The 19102-nt window shown below is 37.5% G+C and overlaps 1 protein-coding gene across 1 annotated transcript in view; it reads left to right on the top strand.

The window, feature by feature from the left end:
* The window catches only part of AOPEP (aminopeptidase O (putative)), a gene marked incomplete at its 3' end in the record, with an annotated part of 171240 nt that overhangs the window by 58017 nt on the left and 94121 nt on the right, over positions 1-19102 (top strand). Inside the window, 5 exon segments of the mRNA XM_080362763.1 lie at positions 1316-1505; positions 3069-3175; positions 8701-8803; positions 8922-9029; positions 17222-17265. Coding sequence (XP_080218889.1) covers positions 1316-1505; positions 3069-3175; positions 8701-8803; positions 8922-9029; positions 17222-17265 — 552 coding nt within the window.

Consider the following 19102-nt stretch of genomic DNA (forward strand, 5'->3'; position numbering starts at 1 on the left):
GCGGGAAGACTATTATTATTTTATAATGAGATGGCTATTGAGTATGCTTTTCTATTTAAGTGTGTATCATATTTTATAGTCTCAGTTCCAGACGTTCAACTGGTTGCAGGAAAACTGTGGGTGTTTTAACATTTCCAACAGAAGGGTAGGGCGGGTGGGGAAACTCTTTGGAATGCTGATGAATAATATTTGACTCTTGCAAATGTCTTAAGGCCATGCGGTCCCCTCCCATGCTTGGAAGGCTAGACTTAGTTTTAAAGACATGTGGTCTTGAAGGTATTACCATGATGCTTTGTTTCCTTTCTAAATGTCTGGAGTTGAGAAAACAGTTGAAATGCTGATTATGGACACGGAGAATTAGTGCAGGAATAATGTGCAGGTGGTGGGCTTTGGTGTGTGCCCTTTCTACTCCTATCTGTGGAACAGTGCTCTGTTAATCCCTTGCATGTTACCCAGAGGGCTTCATTCTCTCATTTATTTTTTCCCAGATGTACTTAATGTCAAAAATTACGTAACTTTTGAGTTGTTAATGTCTGTAATGTCTACAAGCATAGCAGAAATTGCCTTACAGCAGAACATGAGTTGGGAACTACATTAACTTGCAATTCAGTGTGTTTTCAACAGCAGAGTAGGAATTCATAACAGTTTTTTTCCACAATTTCTTCTTACGGTCCTTGAGTCCAAAGCAGAGTAGGTACAGATTGGGTTGTTCTCCCCTGTTGTGTAAAGCAGATATTTAGTGAATATCAAGACTCCTTCTCACTTCTGTGCTTCCTTCCTCTGCATTTGCAGAAATGATCAACTCTTATCATCAGACGGTATCTTTTTAGCTTGTTTTAAGTTTCAACAAGCATGTGTGCTTTACTACACATGGCTCCTGTTGCTTTTGGGTAGTGATTTGTTTCCTTTATAAAATGTTACGGCTTTGTTTATTTCCAGCTTTGATCATTTAATTGATAAATGCTTGCTGCCTATATTCACACCTGCTTTTATTGTCTTGGCATATATATAAATGTTACTATTCAAATACATCAGTCTTGTAATTTGAAAAATATAAAACCTTACTTCTTACAGATTTGACAGTTCAATGCAAAACAACTGCTTGGCAGAATTGCAGTTTGATTCTTTTCCAACCAACAACACAGTACAACCTAGTTCCTAAAAACGCCTGAGCTATAAACTATCAGTCATGACCTAGCATGCATATAGTAATAAGAGGCTGACAAGTCTAGTAAAGCCTATATTTTATTATGGCCATCCAATACATGTTATAGGAGGTCAATAATGTATTTTGTTACTCATTCCTATTGTGCAGCCCACACATCATCTTCCTGTCACAGAGCATACTACCAGGAGGGAGCCATCTCTGTGGAACACGTCTGTGCCATGAAATTGCTCATGCTTGGTTTGGACTGGCCATTGGTGCTCGTGATTGGACTGAAGAATGGATCAGTGAAGGTTTTGCCACTTTTTTAGAAGATATATTTTGGGCTAGGGCACAACAGGTAAGGTTGATGATATGTTACTTCTCAGTTGAATTACGTGGAAATCAAAATTATATACCCTGCTGTGAACTAGATATAAATTAAACCTCCTGTTATGAAGACAAATCTTTTAAAACAATCTTGGAATTTGCATGACAACTTGATTTTAAAAGAAAAATGTCCTTCCTGATCCACAGTGAACACTAATCTTTACAGAGGTAGATGTCAGTGCAAATGAGAATGTAAACGTGTGTTTGTCAATTATTACCTTCCCACAAATACACTACTCAATTATTACAATTCAGCTATCAAACAGTTGCTCTACATTTCACTTGCACTGTGTTCCTGAAACTGGAATAATCAGCAGAGCCTTACTGGCTGTTGTCATGTTCCAGGTACTTAATGAAAGCGATCTGGTTTTGTCCAGTGGATAGCCAAGAAGTGTACCTCAAAACAAAATGGAAGCTGATGAAATAGGGCATCAGCACTTCCACTTTTTCTTTTATACTGCCCAGCGAGAGTTACCCTTATGTCAGAGGCTTAGAAATAATTGTCTGCCTTAAAGCAAAAAGCTTATAAATTGTATGTCAGCCAGTAAAGTGTTTTTCTGATCCAAGCCTTATTTTTCTTGTACCTCTACTACTTCAAGTGTTTTGTGTGTTAGTCATCTCTTCCTGTGCTTGTGTCAGGCCCTGATTCTACCCACTAAGTCTGCAGAGCTCCATCTGTGGAAGAGCAGGGAACTGGGAACTGACATCACACACTCTTCTGAGCCTCACTTTTATTAAGTATCAGGCATATTTATAGCACTGAACACAACAGAATTCCTTGTCACCATGTTTCTGGAACAAGAAAAAGAGGAAGGCTGTCTAAACACTTCGCTTTTCCCTTCTGGCCCTAAAACTCATTTCTGCATTATATTGAGCATCTCTCCACTCTGTGAGCTCTTCATCTTAATTCTGTGCTTTTATGAGTCACTTGAAAGCATTTTCATGGTAGTAGACACCCTTACATGTAGCTGAAGGGAAGGAGTAAGCAACAAAAGGGTGATTAGTATGCTTGTTAATTTATAAGATAAGAAAATGTATTTTTTTTTCCTTTTTAGAATGTATGAGTAATTTTGGTGCTGTGCAATCATACAGTTGTACGATTATGAGTATATTCCATAGTGCCTGACTGTAATTTCATGTGATATTATTGCTGTGAAGTCAGAACACAAACCAGCTCTTTGCTTTCAAGGCTGGGAAGAGTAAAGATGCAACCAAAACCAATATGCCAGGTATTGGCCCTGTACATTCCATTCACTTATTGCCAATCACTAAAGGGAAAACAACATGCCCATTTCTCTCCACAGGCAAGAAATATTTAACTGACTATTGATTTGATGCACATAGGAAGGCTTTTGTTTTCCGTAGTGCTCCTATTAACTCTTACAGCAGCAACTGTTATGTTTTATTTTGTTGTGTTTTTCGTGGCTAGTTGTACTCCTTCCTGCATCTTCTGCAGGTTAAGGGGAAATAAAACAAGTTTATCTTTCTGAAAATTATTATTGTGTGTGATCTGTGTTTTTTGTATACTAAGCAGCTGTCACATGATGAGGTAAAATGGCATCAGGAATTGAAAGCTTTACTTCGCTGGAGACGACTCAGAGATGAGGTGCAGAACTCTGAAGAAGAGCTGCAAGTTTTAAGGTAACAATATGACAGTGTAATCTTTGCTTTTACATGTTCTCTCTCCTGTTTTCCACTGTTTTCTCCCTTCAAAGGATATGTATTCAAATCATCTGATTAAATCCACTGCATTTCCTTATTTCCTTCTGAAGAAAAAAGAAAAGTCAAATTAAATTGACTAGGTCATTCATCTTCTGTATAATGCAATTGCTTTTCTCTTTGTTATAGAAAGCTTTCAAAAACATGTGATTTAGTTTTATATAAAATGTCTCTGAGCAGTTTACAAGAGCCTCTATTCAGGGGAAAAAAAAAAAATAAAGGCCATTTCCTGAACAAAATTCACTGAAGCTGTAACAGATTCACTTTCTGTGGCTGAAGACAAGCACATATGGGATTATGGTGTCTAACTGCCAAGCTGAATGAAGCTTTAAAAAACAAATGAAAAACCATAATGAACTATATAAATCTGCTCTTTCTTTAGAAGTTACTAATACTGCTATGTAAACAAGATTTTGATCTTTATGTACCAGATGCCAAGCTCAAGTCTTCTTCCGTAGCTGAAGACATTAGATCAAACAAAGATTCTTGCTTTGCTAATGATTAATAATCTGGGCATCTGGGCTGTTCTGTTTGGTGCCCTGAGGGTTTGCTGTAGTCTTTTATCCTGAGTGGCTTCCTAACATCTCTGCTGCTGGTGTCCCTAGTCTTTGACCAAGAAAGGCAAGTTTACTAATCCTGACTTAAATTAGCCCTACAGTGACCAAATCACAGAAGTACAGGGACAGATTTCAAGAGATTATGTAGACCATTCTTCTACCCTGAAATACAGGTAGTATACACAAACCATCTGAAGCAAGTTTTTGCTAACATGTGCTAGAAACCTCCAATGAAAGAGTTTCCATGGTACATAGCTACGCTGCTTTAGTGTTAACAGTAAAAAGTCGCTTCATAATGCACAGATGAAATATAGTTTATTTCAAACATTGCAGGTTTCTTCTTTTCTTTCACCAAGTGGAAGCAAAGAACAAATTGATCCCTGTGTTGTATATAACCAACTTTTAAATGTTTTTGGAAGGCTTTTGCCATTTCATTCATTTTGAGGTCTTCCCTCCCTTTTTGTGCTTTCCCAGTAGGACTTCAAATCCTTTTATATTTGGGCAGTGTTCAATGGCATAGAAGTTCCTCTCTGTGGCCTCATGTCTTCTGAAAATGTGTCACTGAGTTTGCCTAACTGTAGGCCTTCATTGATCTGTTTTACTTAATGTTTATTGACGAATTGTTTATCCTACGTGTCAGTGAAGTTTTGCATTTGCAAGTGTGTGATTTGATGATAGGTGTAAATACAAAAGCAAGCTTTATTGCTAGCTGTCATACAGCTGCTACCAACACAACTACTTATTGACAGATGCTAGGGGTTTAATCTGTTTTAAAATAAATTCTTTTTAGGAACATTGGTTCTTGTGATATGAGGCTTATCTGGATGTATACTTCCATTTTCAACATGATGGAATCACATATGTCACATTTTGCATTAATTAAGCAGTTGTTATTTTTAATAAAATGTTTGCGGTGTAAATTTTTTAAATTGTTTTTCTAAGGGCCAAAATATCCATTGCAGTTTGAAACTAAGGAAGGATTCATTTATCTTTAAATTGAAATGTGAGCTTTCTATTGACTTCCACAGTTAGTAGACGTTAAATCTCTGTAATAAGCATGCTGTGTACCTTTTGCATAGTGGTGTTCTCAATGCTAATACAAAAGAATGACAAGTCATTTCTAGTTTGAAAAATATGCCTCTAGTATACACTTCAGGAGAGGAACATGATACCAGCTTGGATTTCTGGCAATCTCTTCCTTTCTGATGTTTCTAGTTTCCTGTGATTGCATTTAAGGGCTTTCCGCTGGTTTCAGTCAGGTATAAATATTTTCTGCTGGTTTTGTGGCACAGACTTGCATAGGTTGTCTCTTCATATCCTTACTGTTTTTTGTTTATTTTGTTTTGTTTTGTTTTGTTTTTGCTTTTTCTTTGTGAAATTATGTCCATGTGCTTTCCGGAGTTGGTATGTAAGAGAGAAAATTTCAGTCTTGGCATTGCACTGGGTTTTGAGTCTATACTGAGGCTTATGCTGGTTCAGGCTTGTGTTTTTATATAAGAATAATAATATGTCAGGAAGATAAAAAAGAACAGCCAATCCACTCTTCCCAAGCATAAGCTTATTCTTCACTTACTTTTTTGTTTCCTGCTGAATGATCGTATGATTTTCTGTGCTTTCTCCTGACAGCAGGAAAGCCCTGCCTAAAACCTGACCGCTGATCCCATTAACTTTTGATCCAGCAAATACGTACCTGTTCAGACTAGGTGAAAGCCACTCAGCAAACTGATCATCAGCATGATGTTTCTTCTTATGGATATTTAATACTATGTTATAGTAGCACCACATAAACTACCTGTGAAAAGAGAAGTCAGGTATGAAAGAAATAAGTAACTGTCTTTTCAGCAGACAGCAACTCGGAAAGGCAGCACTGGCAAATCTTATTATTGGAAAAGAATTTGTGGCACTGTAGTGCTCATACAGAATAAGGCTTCAGACAGAATACTATGTATTTTCTCAGAGTTTGAAGCAAACTTGCAGGGATAAAAGCACTTGTGAAATATGTCCTGGCACTTACTCTATTGGCAAGCATCAACACCACCATTCTAATTCAGTCTTTCATTTTATGAAAGCAAAGAAGACTACAGAAGTCCATTTCATTCTATGGAATAGAGCTGGTGGTGAGACTGCTTCATGTTCTGGTCCCTGTGACTGAACTTCAGTCTGTGATTCTTCATGAAGACAAAACAGTGTTGATAAATAATTCTCAGTTTGTCTCTGAGTTCCACCTGAGTCAAGTCCATTTTCTTCCCGATGCAATGCTCTTTGAAGGCTCTGTAGGTGTTTAATAACAAGTTCTATCACACTTATAGAAAACATGACTTTCAGATAGTCTCTTGTGGTCTCTGCATCAGTTTGCATGACTACCTAGCATATCAGAGTATTTAATTACCAAGGACTTCCTGGTGAATTTTTACTTTGTACAATGTACTTCTTCATCTGGAAAAACAAAAACAAAAAACAAACAAACCCTGCATGTTTTGTTTCCTTCAGAAATTTACCTAATTATCTATCTATCTAATTATCTAAAATGTGCCAGGTAGCAGATTGAATACTTTGATTCAGCTTGCCTTTAGCGTTAGGCATAGCTTCATCAACTAGGTTAGATGCCAGGTTTTGTAGGTCAGTGTAACAAACATTCAGTCTCTGTACCTTCAAGGTGTTGTAAATATACTCAGCATTGCTTTGAAATAGTGTGCTGAAATACTGATAGCAGAGAACAGGGTAACTTCCTGAATATTTACACTCTTTTGCAGACATGATCAGGGGTATATATGTGCAAAAGGAAAGAAACTCTGCAGCGCCATCATCCAGATGGGATGCTGCTTCCTAGTCACCTACTAGGATCTACATAGGCACAAAGTTGGTTGAGGAAGGAAGGAAGTATGGTTGCGTAATTTGGAATAATTGTGATTATGGGGTGTACTTCAGTTTAGTGTGGATCCTGTAGCCTGTGCTCAAACTCCATTTTTCAGTCTATAGACTGGGCTATTTATTATGAGAGAAATGAAGCACTTTGGGCTTTTTATATAGACAGAGAACAATGAAGAGTTATGTATGGACTGCCAATAGACCTGCCTTCCAGGAGACTCACGCAGAATGGAAATAGGTAGACCTCTGCTCTTCTAAGTGCGTCTGCAATAGTTACATTGTCTTGAAGAACTGGAGTTACCATAGGATAAGAAAAGAGTTATTGATCTCTTCTTGACTGACATCCAAGCTGATCAGTGAGGGTACTCCATACCATTAGCATCATGCTTTGTATTTCAGGAGAGTTGTGTTTTCCAGCTTGAGAGATCATTTCCTGTTCTGCTCCATTTTGAGTTGTGTTTGGAGTTTTCTTTTGGTTTACCCCTTTGCCATCCTGCCATTTTGCAGTGGCCTCTGGGTCCTTTTGCTTTTTTCTCCCTCCCTGGGATCTCCTGTTCAGCACTCAGGTGCTCTCTCTTCCCAGGACTGGCTGCTCAGCACAGACCGAGTTGGTGAGGAATTGCATTGAGTATCACTTACTTTATATTTTATTATTTGATATATATTAGAAGCAGTAGTAGCATATTAGTTTTATTTGTTGTTTCATTAAACATGGGTTTCTCCCTTTCCTTTTGATTCCCCTATTTGGGGGTGGGAAGAGTGAAGGAGTGGCTGTTGTGGTTGTGATTGCTAGCTCAGGTTAAACCGCAACAACATTGTTTTTCTATTTTATTTCAAACAGTTACATTTTATGAAGATTTTACTGTGTTAAGTGAATTTCATGTGCAGAGTTCCTAAATACAGTGCCTAAACAGTGAAAATACCAGCTTAGCACTCTGGACAAAACCGTAATAGGAAGCCATTACGTGGATATGAAAAAGGAAGCATGTTTTCCTCAAAGCTGACATACGTATGAAAGAAATTTGATCACAGGGATTAGCTTGTGAGAAGTGTATGAGTCATGTTGTTTGAAGAATCCTGTACTGCTGTGGCCTGTTCTGTAGGAGCAGTAGGAAGGGTGTTTGTTTAGAACACTTAGAACTGGAGAGGTTGTTTCAGTTGCAGGGTGAGGCTCCTAAGACAGACATCAGTTCTCAGACTACTGTTAGCTGGGACGTTTTCTGGGTGGAAAGAAAAAAGCTAGAGGGCCCTTCAGTACTCTGCCTGTGAAGGCACTGCTTACAAATGAAGAAAAAATGTTTGCATAGCTTCTCTTTAGTTTCACTCTGTGCTTATAAGAGCCTAGAAGTCCTCCAAACTTTACTGCTATAGATTTCTGGCATACCAAATGCTGTATTACATTTTAAGATCAGACAGTGAAGAAGTAGGTTTTTTCGAGACAGTATTGTGTGTAAACCCCGAACCTGTGTGTGAAACTCTTGATCTTTTAACATTTCAACTACTTTCTTCCAATCCCAAATGGCAGAAATTAAAACCAGAACATAATAACTTCTGCAGTGTATTACATGCAGGTGATAGACATTATTCTTGCAAGTATAGTCATGTAAACTGTTAAGCCAATGTTGAGATATCTCTAGTTGAATGTAATGACTTCAGTATCCATCCCTTTCCCTTAAAATTTCTTTTTTTTTTTTTTTTTCCCTTCATTTCTCTGTGCACTGTAGAATGGCATGCAGTGTGATCTCATGCTGGCAGCAAAAAGAATGTACCAACTTAGTGATGAATTTCATTTATACCCCACCTGTCTGGTCAGCTATGTGCCAAATGGCATTAAAAGTATGATTTCTTTGTTTGTTTGCCTGTCTAAGCCAAGTTATTTACTTATGGTAAAGACTGAACTAGTCACAGGTGTCTAAAATTACTACGTAATTCACAATGCTTTCAACTATGAGAACATGTAATGTATGAAGTTAGTTCTTTACTTAGTTATACAAGACTTAAATAAGTGTGTTACCATTTTAGGCCCAAAAAGGAGAGCACGGGAGAACTGAGTGAGTCTGGAGCATCTGTTGTCAAACATGGTCTTAAAGCAGAAAAAATCTTCATGCAGGTTCACTATTTGAAGGTGAGTACTGTCAGCTGATTTTTATTGAAATTGCTTTATTAATATGATAAAGACTTCTTTCTTCTAGATATCAGCTGATTCACAGCATCCTGTTTGTTTCTGGCTTAATTTCTTACAGGGTTATTTCCTTTTGCGGTCTCTGGCAAGGACAATAGGGGAGGCTTCATACCTTGCATCTTTACGAAAATTTGTTCATAAGTTCCATGGGCAACTTGTCCTTTCTCAGGTACTGTGCTTGGGGTTGTTCCAAACTTTTGGAAAAAACAAATGACCTAAATGTTCAGTTTGACTTTCTAAATCACCACTTCTGGCTGTGGTGAAAAGAAAGATGCAATTGTAGCTTGGCAATATTGGTGAAATTCCTACCTGCTAGAGGGCAGGACATTTTTTCAGGGTGATACATAAATTGGACACCCTGCTAGTATCTGATAATTTTTTTTTTTTTCTTCTTTTAACTTGGTACTTCGAAATGTCAATGCTCATAGGTGCTGATGTTCTCAAAGACAGGGTCATTTACCATACTGGAATTGTCTCCCGTAGTCTTTTATCTCATAGGTTTTGCTTGTGATCAGTCAATCTTTTCCCTTATACCTCTTTGTTTCTGTTAGAGAGGAAACACAAGATAGGAGTGTAACTGAAAACTTCTATAAATTTTAACAGTCTGTGCATTTTATATTTCTGACTTTATTTCCTTCCTCTCTGCCTGTTACTTCATTCAATGATTATCATTTCACAGTCTTTCTCATGAGGACAGTCTCATTCTCACCAAGTCAGAGAGTGATGTGCCCATCACTCTGTGATAGTGCACCCACCTGTATTACAGTCTTGTCACAGTCTCTGTATAGTTTTCCTCATCATGGTCCATACTCCCATGCTTTCTAAAACAATCTGTTACTGAGGTGTTAATCTAAAAGGCATGTTTAAGATGTGCTGCTTCTTTCTTTCAGTAGACTTTCTCTAACAGTGATACCATGCAGTGGCAGCCCACTCTTAAGAGCAGTTGTTGTCATACTTCAGGATTTCTTCCTGGATTGGTGAAGGCTTGGTTGTAAAAGATAATGTTGAATTAGGAATCAGAATCTGCTGCCTTCCCTAGGTCCAACTGCATATATTAATTACTTGAACTACAGACTTAGCTTTTTCTCTTGCTGGCATAAATGGTGTATAATTGTACCATGCAGAATAGAACAGCTTCAAAAAGAAAGATTGAACAAGTCACACGATATTGTACCATCTGTCACATAGAGAACCCAGTTGGGGTTCTAAGTGGAAATGTACCTCCCCCTAGGTCTTTCTGAAAGTGTCCTGTAGCCACTGGCTGTAGCATTAAAAGGGGGGCTGTCTTGTCCTCCAGTGTTTTGTTTTGAGAAGGGAATGACATGGTTCTCCAAACCCGAAGTTCTAGGAGATCTTGTCATCCAGCTTGCACCATGTAACTGCAGCTTGTTGACTTTCTAATGCTGTGAAGACAGTCATTCATGGGGTTGTCTGTGAACCAGCTGTGCCTGTAACAAAGGCACAACATGATAAATGGTTGGCATCACTAGAAGAGCAGTGTGATGAGAGTGAGGGGCAGGGGAAGAGGAGGGAGAAGAGGTATGAGTGAACTTCTGAAACCAGTTTCTTTGAAGTCTGTCTTTTCTGAAGTTACGGTTGAAGTCTTTGAGAGGATTCAGGATGGTGACAAATGTCTCCTTGCAAAACAGAGTACGCGCCTCTGATTTTTATGGAATGGGGTCTAACACATAACTGTTTCTTCCAGCCACAATGATTCTTTGCTCCTGCACTTGCTGTTTTGAATCTCACTCTTATGGAGTGAGATGTATGCCCACGTATCTTACAAGTAGCTCAGAGACCCATGGATTCTTTCGTATGTCAGCTCACCCAGAAGTTAGGCATAGTAGCTCTATTGCAACAGCTCTGCCCTGTGAAGGAACATTTGGAGTGTTCAGGGAGTTAAAGTTCCACTGCTGCAGCCGACTACTGTACCATGTTACTGAGACGCTGAGCAGTTATGTTTGGGCATAGTGTGGAGGATGCCAGGGACTGTATGAGCCTTGTCTACACTATGGTGTGCAAAATCATAAATATGACGCTCCGCTATTACAAGGCTAGAAACCTACAGAAATCATGAAACTGCTAAAAGCATGAAGCAGCCCAGTGTTTTAGTCTGCAGGTAGGAAAGGTGCGCACATTTTGGTGAGGAAAAGTCAACTTGTTGCTCCTGGTTGATGTGAGATGAGTTGTGTCAGTGGACTGTTTAAATGCTGCAAAATATCTTAGCACATTATACTATTAGTTATGATAGCTAGATTGCATTGTAATTGAACTACCCATTTACTAGACTTCTCCCTTTATCCATCATTCTGCTATGAAATGTCAATTTGTAGCTTATCTGCCTCCACTCTCATAAGATGAAACACTGTATGTTGTTTCTGCACCCAGAAGCAACCATTTTTCATATTACATAGATAATTGTTCAGTCTTTTAATGATTCAAGCAAGAGTGATGCTTTTATTTCAGGTTTCTTAGGCTACTTTTTATTTGAATATGTGCAACATGTCCATAGCTGCATGCTTAATGTGGGTCAAAAAATATACCTTCCTTCGTTTGAAGATACCTAATTTGGTGGAGAAAATATTGAGTACTATAGAACTTTTATTGTGTGCTTTTTCTGCTTTTACCTTGTTTCACAGCATTCTAAATCCAGCTCCCATTGAAGTTGCTAGGAAGGGAATCTTAACGTCATCCTGTTATTTGGCCACTGTGTTAAAAATGAAAAGGGTATAGGGCTATATCCAATTGTAAATGTACTTACTTTCTTTGTAAGAAGTTTAAAAATTTGTATTTATGTCAGTGTCTGGTATAGGTAGATAAGCAATCACAGCAGGAGTTGCAAATGCAGAAGCAATGAAGTCAAGTTAGTATGAAGTTTATTATTCAAGTTCCTTCTTGAACAAACATGCTGTCAGTGTTTACATGAAATAGAGGTGCAAATGGTAACTCTAAATATCATAGTGTTGACTTTCACTTTGTCCGAAATAATTGTAAAAGTTCCCAGCTTTAGGAATTGTGGGGATGAGGGAAAGTAAGAACAGCGAAAATAATTGCCCATGTTCTGAATACTGGTCTTGTTTTCAGTGGTGTTTGTAGTATTTTTCCTAGATGTAGCTGCAGGTGCAAGGAAATGACTTCAGATGTAAAACATTAATCAGTTTGCCTTTTTCCTCCATTTTGATTGCGTGTTCAGTACGTTTTTAATAGTAGTTTTTGTTTATTTTAGTCAAGTTAGCAACAGACGAGAAAAGTCTGGAATCTTTGAGGAGGATTTTTAAAAAATCTTCCACTTCTCTTTCTGTGAGATAATTCATTTAGTAACTGTTTTGCATTAACTTTTAAAATAATTAACAGAGTGATACTGACTATAAATAAATAGAAAGGAGTGCAAGCTGATGATATTCCTAACAGTTGAAACTATTGTTCAATTTTATACTGAAAGAACAAAGCCGTGGGAATTTACTTGTTTGTGGACTTTAATTTTCATGTAGTTCTGTCTGCTGTAATAATAAACCAAGATCTGTAGTGTTTATCCATCTGATAGAGTTACAATTTGCTATAGTGAAATGAAAGTTAAATAGGCAGTGCTTAAAAAAAAATAATAATTTATGCTATTCATGAAAGTTTTAAAGGCAAGGCTGCTGTGTATGTACCTATATCAACATGTTCCTGCACACCAGTTTGCATAGGTACATACCATTATTATCATCGTTTCATAGAATCAGTATCTGCACACACAAATTGCCATTCAACTATTTATTAGCTTGTAATTAGAATAGTAAGTCTAAACATGTAGTGTGGATGTATTTTGATCTCTCAGCCTCTAGAATCTTCTTTTTATATAAAGATTTAACCAAAAATTTGTCTTTGCAGTTTGGCCCCAGCTGTTTCATGCTTGCTAACCTATGAGCTTGAGTGACCAAGTGTTGACATCAGTGAGGTGTGGTGTGGACTCTGGTGCTGTCCCATCCACAGCAGCCTCTAGGACAGGGGCTTTGCTTTCTACATTTTCACGTGCTTGGAAAACAGAAATAGACGGGGCAGTTTTATGCAGACTGAGTTAGCTTCCTGTTCCAGTTCTTGCATAAATGAACATATTCCTACTTTTTTGTTAGCTGTGCACTGTGCCCATTCACTTTCCTTATATATATATATGTACAATGAGACAACTTTCAATTACTATAGGATCACTGTCCTTTTCTTAATCTTTTTCCCAAAGACCTTTGCCTCATTTATGTAGAACAGGTGTTTCATATGAAGCAGCTGTGTGGTATTTTGTTTTCTGTTCATTGTTCATAGGCACTTTATTTACCATGCAGTATGCTTTTCTTTCTGTTCATCTTTTTGAATTCTAACAAGTGTAAAGCAATAAAAAAGACTGCTTCACTAGATCAGACATTTTAACCTGAGATTAACACCTAAAGGCATGTTCAAGTTGCATGTCTTCACTTCCTTGCCTGGGGTCTAGTTTGAACCTTCCCATCAATAAGGTAAGGGGAATACCAATGCTTTGTTCATTGGACTAAGTGACAGTCAGCATTCTTTTTCCAATTTATCTGGTGACTGAAAGGACCTATCTGAATGGAGTTATCTGCTTTGAGGTGTTCTGACATGCACAAAGATGATTTTGTGAAAGACCTGAGGCTCTGACAGAAACCCTTTTACAAATACAGCTGGGGTGATTTAAGACTTGCTTCCCTCAGTTATTCACACTGTACCTAAAAGGACAAATACAGTGTTGTTAGTATGGACAGTTTACTAAGATTGGTTTGTGTGAAAGCACTGGATTGTGAATTTGGACAGCTCAGGTAGGCTACAGGTTCCCTTCTGCTGCTGTGCTACACGGGAACAATGACCCCAGTCAGCAGAATGCCAGGAAGGGCCATCCAGGGGGCTGATACCACCTTAATGATCCACAAGATTTACCAGAAATCCTCATCAGGTCTTCACATGTGCTATGTTTTCTGGTTTGCCACAACAGTCAGTCATTTTTTCTTCAGTGAATTGCTAGTGATCTGAATTCAGTTCCTTGGCACGAGGTGAATGGGCAATGGGTTCTGCTTTTGGCTGAAGCTTGTCAGTGGCTCTGTCGCCTGGGGCTTAAACTGCTAAACTGTCTGGATAATGACTGCTGGCTGATAATAGAGCGTATAGCTGGGGAGTCTTGCCTACTCATGATAAGCTGTTGTCTTTGGAGGGGCAATCTGAGCTTGTTAGCAAAACACCAAGAGAAGGATTTCAACATGTTGTCGATTTTCTTACATTAAAGCCAGGATGATGAATGGGGAGGGAATTAAAAACATACAGGATCCTAGGAAGGGTGCTCATTATTTATTTTTCCACCCAAACCACACAAAGTAACATTTACCATTTAGTTATGTCATTTGCAGACTGCATAATTGATAGGGATAGTTGAACTTTGAGTGGGTAATTTCCGTACGTGCATCTGGAGTTTATTTGTTGCCAACTGAATGTCCTTTTAGATGTATCACTTTTAGTCACGAAATCGCCACTGCCCTTATGCACCTCCTTTTATTTCAGTTAGAGAATTTAACTGAAAGTATCTCTTGGTCATAGAGTACTTGAAATATCTAGATTTTAATTTTTTCTTAAAGAGGATATCATTTGTCTTTTGATATTCAGCGTTCTTTATTTATTATCAACATGTGTGATCAGGGAGAGGTACCTGTCTGGTGCCCTAAAACAGTTCAAGAGTAAAAACTCAGATCTGTCTAATTAGCACTTCAAGTAGCTTTCTTTCTTAGGGTTCTCAAAATAACTTCTCCCAACCTACTTCTCAGTCATTGGGCCCCCACTTTTCTTTGCCTTTAACTCAGATGTGCTACACGCATTAACAGTGCAAAGAAAACTTCTCCCTGATCTCAGTTCACCGTCTGTATCCAGATTTGATCTGCTCAGCAGCAGGCCAAAGATGCAGTTGTGATTAAAATTGTTAGCTTCAGTCTGGTCTATGGTGAGAGCAGACAAGTCTTTAGGGAATTTAATTATGAGGGTCTAGCAAATCCTTAGTGAACATGTGTGAACTCATTTTTCAAGAACTTTTTCAGTTTGGCTACATGTCAAAAAAGTTCGACAATCTGCAGAATAACAGTTTCTGTATATAGGGAAAAGTTGTTTTCTAGCCTCTGGGTTTCCAGGCAGCGAAGAACAACAGGAGTACATAGGGAAGTGAGATTATTTAATAGCATGAATATAAGCCACCTTGTTAACAATGCAGCACTGTGGTGGCATGTGATTCCTAACTCATGTTTTCTTTCTAGCTTCATTGAATTACTTGCAACAAAGACAAAACACAAACTATAATTTGTTTTATGATATGACTCAGCATTTATTTATGATTATCCTGGTCACTAGCACCTCTTAAAGAAATGGCATCAAAGCTTAAAAAAACCACATTATCCCCTAACTTTTCTTTTGGACACTTCTGAACCATTTCATTGGGGAGAAAGAAAAAAATAGCCTGCGGATAAAATTTCACTCCAGATGGTTACAGTTTGGCAAAATTATAAGCAACTAAAAAGTCAGACCTATCATGGGATGCCATGCAGACTTGATAATAGGCAAATATTAAAAAGCCATGCAAATATGAGGTAAGTGGTCATTTGTTTCCCTACTCTGTTTTGTAGCATCAAAATAGCAGCAGTTAAAACAGAATAGATTAATCCTAATTTTAAGAAAGTGTGTAGAAGTATAGTTACTGCCTTATTTTTAATAGATATTTGGAAAAATGAAGACTGCTTTAATCACAAAGGAGATGTTTAATTTCATAGTATAATATACAGAATATAAAACCACTTCTAATACGAGCGGTATCTTCAAGTATACTGTAGATTTAATTATAAAAAGTTGATGCATTCCAATCAGGGAATCTAGCTGGATTAATGTATACAGAGATGGGGCAAATAGTGTCAAGGATGACCACTTCAGTATTACTTTTCACACACTTCTGAAACAACTCTACTGATGATATTTTCGTGTTCTTTATTTCCATGTAGCTTACTCTGCACCTCCAGCAAAGCTTCCACAAGTGAAAGGAGACAATAGTTCTCTGTTTAAATACAGAATAATGGTACAGAACTGCAAGAAGTAGTATGAAATAGGGGTATTCACACTTCATCATCATGTCAGCAATACACCATAGTTAGGACAGAACAAACACTGGCACAGTTAATGATGGCATTCTTTCCACAGCAACGCTGAGCCCAGTGCTGTGTAATTTACCTTTTGTGATACGCAAATTCTGCAGCCACTGCAACATTGCTTGAATCTCACTTGTAATCTGAAGGAGGAAGGCTTAACGGTGTTACCAGTAGTTTCATTTGTGCAATAACTATTTATTTGGTTCCCTAACAATGCCAATATCAGGCAGAGAAACAGCATCTTTTGCTGAATGCCATGGCAGGGTCTCTAAGTAAAAGCTTTTTGCCTTTTAGGAAACATTCTTCAAGACCTTAAGAGAGCAAGTGCTTGCATCAGAAATCAGCATGCACTTCTGTATTGCAGTGAGGAACATCATTAGCCTATGAAACTTGTCTCCACAAAGGCTAGTATTAATAAAGTGGATGTATTGCTTTATGAAGTAGCATATACATGAATAACTGATATTAATAAATCCTCTTCTGATGAGATTATTCACAGGATTTAGTCACAGTGATTGTCATTAAAATTAAGTCATGTATAGCATGGGGTGTCAGAGTACCTTTATGTCTTGTCAGGTATAACTCTCTAAACTTTCATACCCTTGTAAGTGAGGATGACAGTAATCCTGTTCTACTGGCATTGCACCTTCTTTGTAAATCCATGAAAGAAATTCTACCTACCTTTTCTTTGAACAATTTACTCCTTAGTTGGTGTGGTTGGCAGCAATATTGTGAATTTTGTCACAGAATGAGTAGATGTGATGTACCTATATATAATTAAAGACAGTGTGATAACATAAGCACAGTGGAGAGAACATAAACACCCTTGATTCTGCTGTTTCTTAGCCTTTAAGTATGCGAATCTGCAGCCTTTTGACAGTTTTAAATATAGATTGTGTGTCTATATTATAGATTAAATGAAAGAATGAAAGTGGGAATGTGGGATTTTGTTAAGATAGCCAGAAGGCTTTTCAAGCCCATATTCTTTCAATATTGACACTTTTTACTTGAGTGGGTTGGAAAACTGGCAAACATAACATATGTTGTATAAATAACTGAGCAGTATATTACCATAGTGCATATATGCACTTCTTTGTCATTCTGTTATCTGCGGTCTTTATAAATGTATTGCTGACTAGCAATGCCGACACAGTTATGTCTTCATAAACATACTAACTATGGTGCTCTGTTTGTTTTCCAGGATTTTCTTCGAATGCTTTTGGAAGACATCCCTGAACAAAAAAAGTAAGTGAGAACCAGGCTAGAAAAGTCAAAAAATAAAGTAGAAATCCAATTTAAATATCAGCTGTGCTAGCCAGAAATATTAGGAATTTTTTTTTAGTATTGTTCAGCTTATTTTTTCAAGAGTGTGTGTGTATCTTTCTCTGAAAATTCTCAGACATATATACACAACAAATATGAGGCTTGCTGTGTTGTTGCTATCCCATGCTCTCCGCAAGCAGTGCCTTTAACTTGCAGCAGTAAGGACCTGTGTTCACTACACGATCTGAAGTGCCAGAAGCAGCTGCCTCCTCAAATTATAATGATCTCTGATTTTGGCACATGGCGCCTTCGATTAAGGAGGCTACAGAGCTTTGTCGTGGATCTGGGAAACTAGAGAAGATGGATTTTCCTCAAGCAGTAGTCTGGAACCATCCTCTCTGTGTCAAACAGTGTGTCAAATGGGAAAGGATGGAAACCACTGACAGAAATCCAGGCTTAATTGCCTGACATGTCCTTCAAAATGCTGCTGTATGTGATTGTGACTGGCCAAAGATGATACAGCTGGTCTTTAGCAGAGCTTTGAATCATCCCTGCTTATCTGTTGGTTTGCTCTGTGCTACTACTGACTGTGCTACAAATAAGAATTCTTTTGTAGTGGTGCATTACATATTATAGTTTTTAAAGATAAGGTATTCATTTGAAAAATGCAATTTTGGGAGGCATGATTCCAAAAGTCTTCATAAATCTTGGTGAGTAGTTTAGAAAAAAAAAAGAGAGAAAATATTAATAGAACTCAAATGTATTGATTTTTTTTTAGTGAAACTGCTGTTCTTAGGGGTTCAGAGACAGAGAAGCTAGTTATCATTGAGATAATATGTTCTGTGGCATCATGAGTTTAGTCTGGGTGGTGTTACATTTTCCAATGATGTACCATAGGATGATATTTTATTTTTATCATTGGATATGAGTTTCCAGCTTAATAGAATCATGAATATCAAATGGAATATCTGGGAAAGACAATTATTTAGTGGCGTATTATATACTGATTTGTTACTAAAACTTCTGTTTTCCTTCCTTTGTTTCCCTTGTGTTTCTCTGAAGTCCAAGCCCAGTGCAAATTGTTACTTGAGGAAGCATCCAATATTCAGCCTAGAAACATGGCAAACTTTAAGCTTTCAGTGAGACTAATGCAGAAGAAATATGTCTCCATTTGCATTGCATAATACACCAGAATGTATGGACAAAATTTCAGATCTGTGGTAATTCATTTTATAGTCAGACATGTAACATATCTGAACTTAGGTACTGCCAAAATTACCTTAGGTGCAGATATCAACAGCAATGCCAAGAATAACAGAACAACTTTGATATACAGGCAGCCTTTCTTTCTTATCTGCTACAAAGACGTTTTTCATTCTTGAATGTATTCTGTTGCTAGTAACAAATACTAGCCTGAGTTAAAATCAAAGTGAGGAAAGATAAAAATAAAATATCTTTAGAGATCATCTACTGATGAGTGCTTTTTTGCACGAAGATTCAGTGGTAGGAATGAAATGCTTTTCAATATTAGAGCAATGAAATTCTTTGTAACATACAAAACCTTCCAAACTTGTGTAATTCTACCAAGTAGAATTTTAATGTTAAAACTAAATGCTTATTACTTGAAAAATATTAAGCACTCTAAAATACTGATATTTTTAATGGATGTTGGATTTAATCATTAGGAAAAAAAAAATATATATAATTTAGCAGTAGTAAACAAAGCCAAGTCCTGCCCTCAGCTGTGGCAGCAGAAGCAGACTAGTATAGCTATTATAGGAGCAGAATTTGGCTTATGAGAGACTTTTGTAATGAGAAC

The sequence above is a fragment of the Nesoenas mayeri genome (assembly GCF_963082525.1).
Source record: "Nesoenas mayeri genome assembly, chromosome: Z".
Lineage (NCBI taxonomy): Eukaryota > Metazoa > Chordata > Aves > Columbiformes > Columbidae > Nesoenas > Nesoenas mayeri.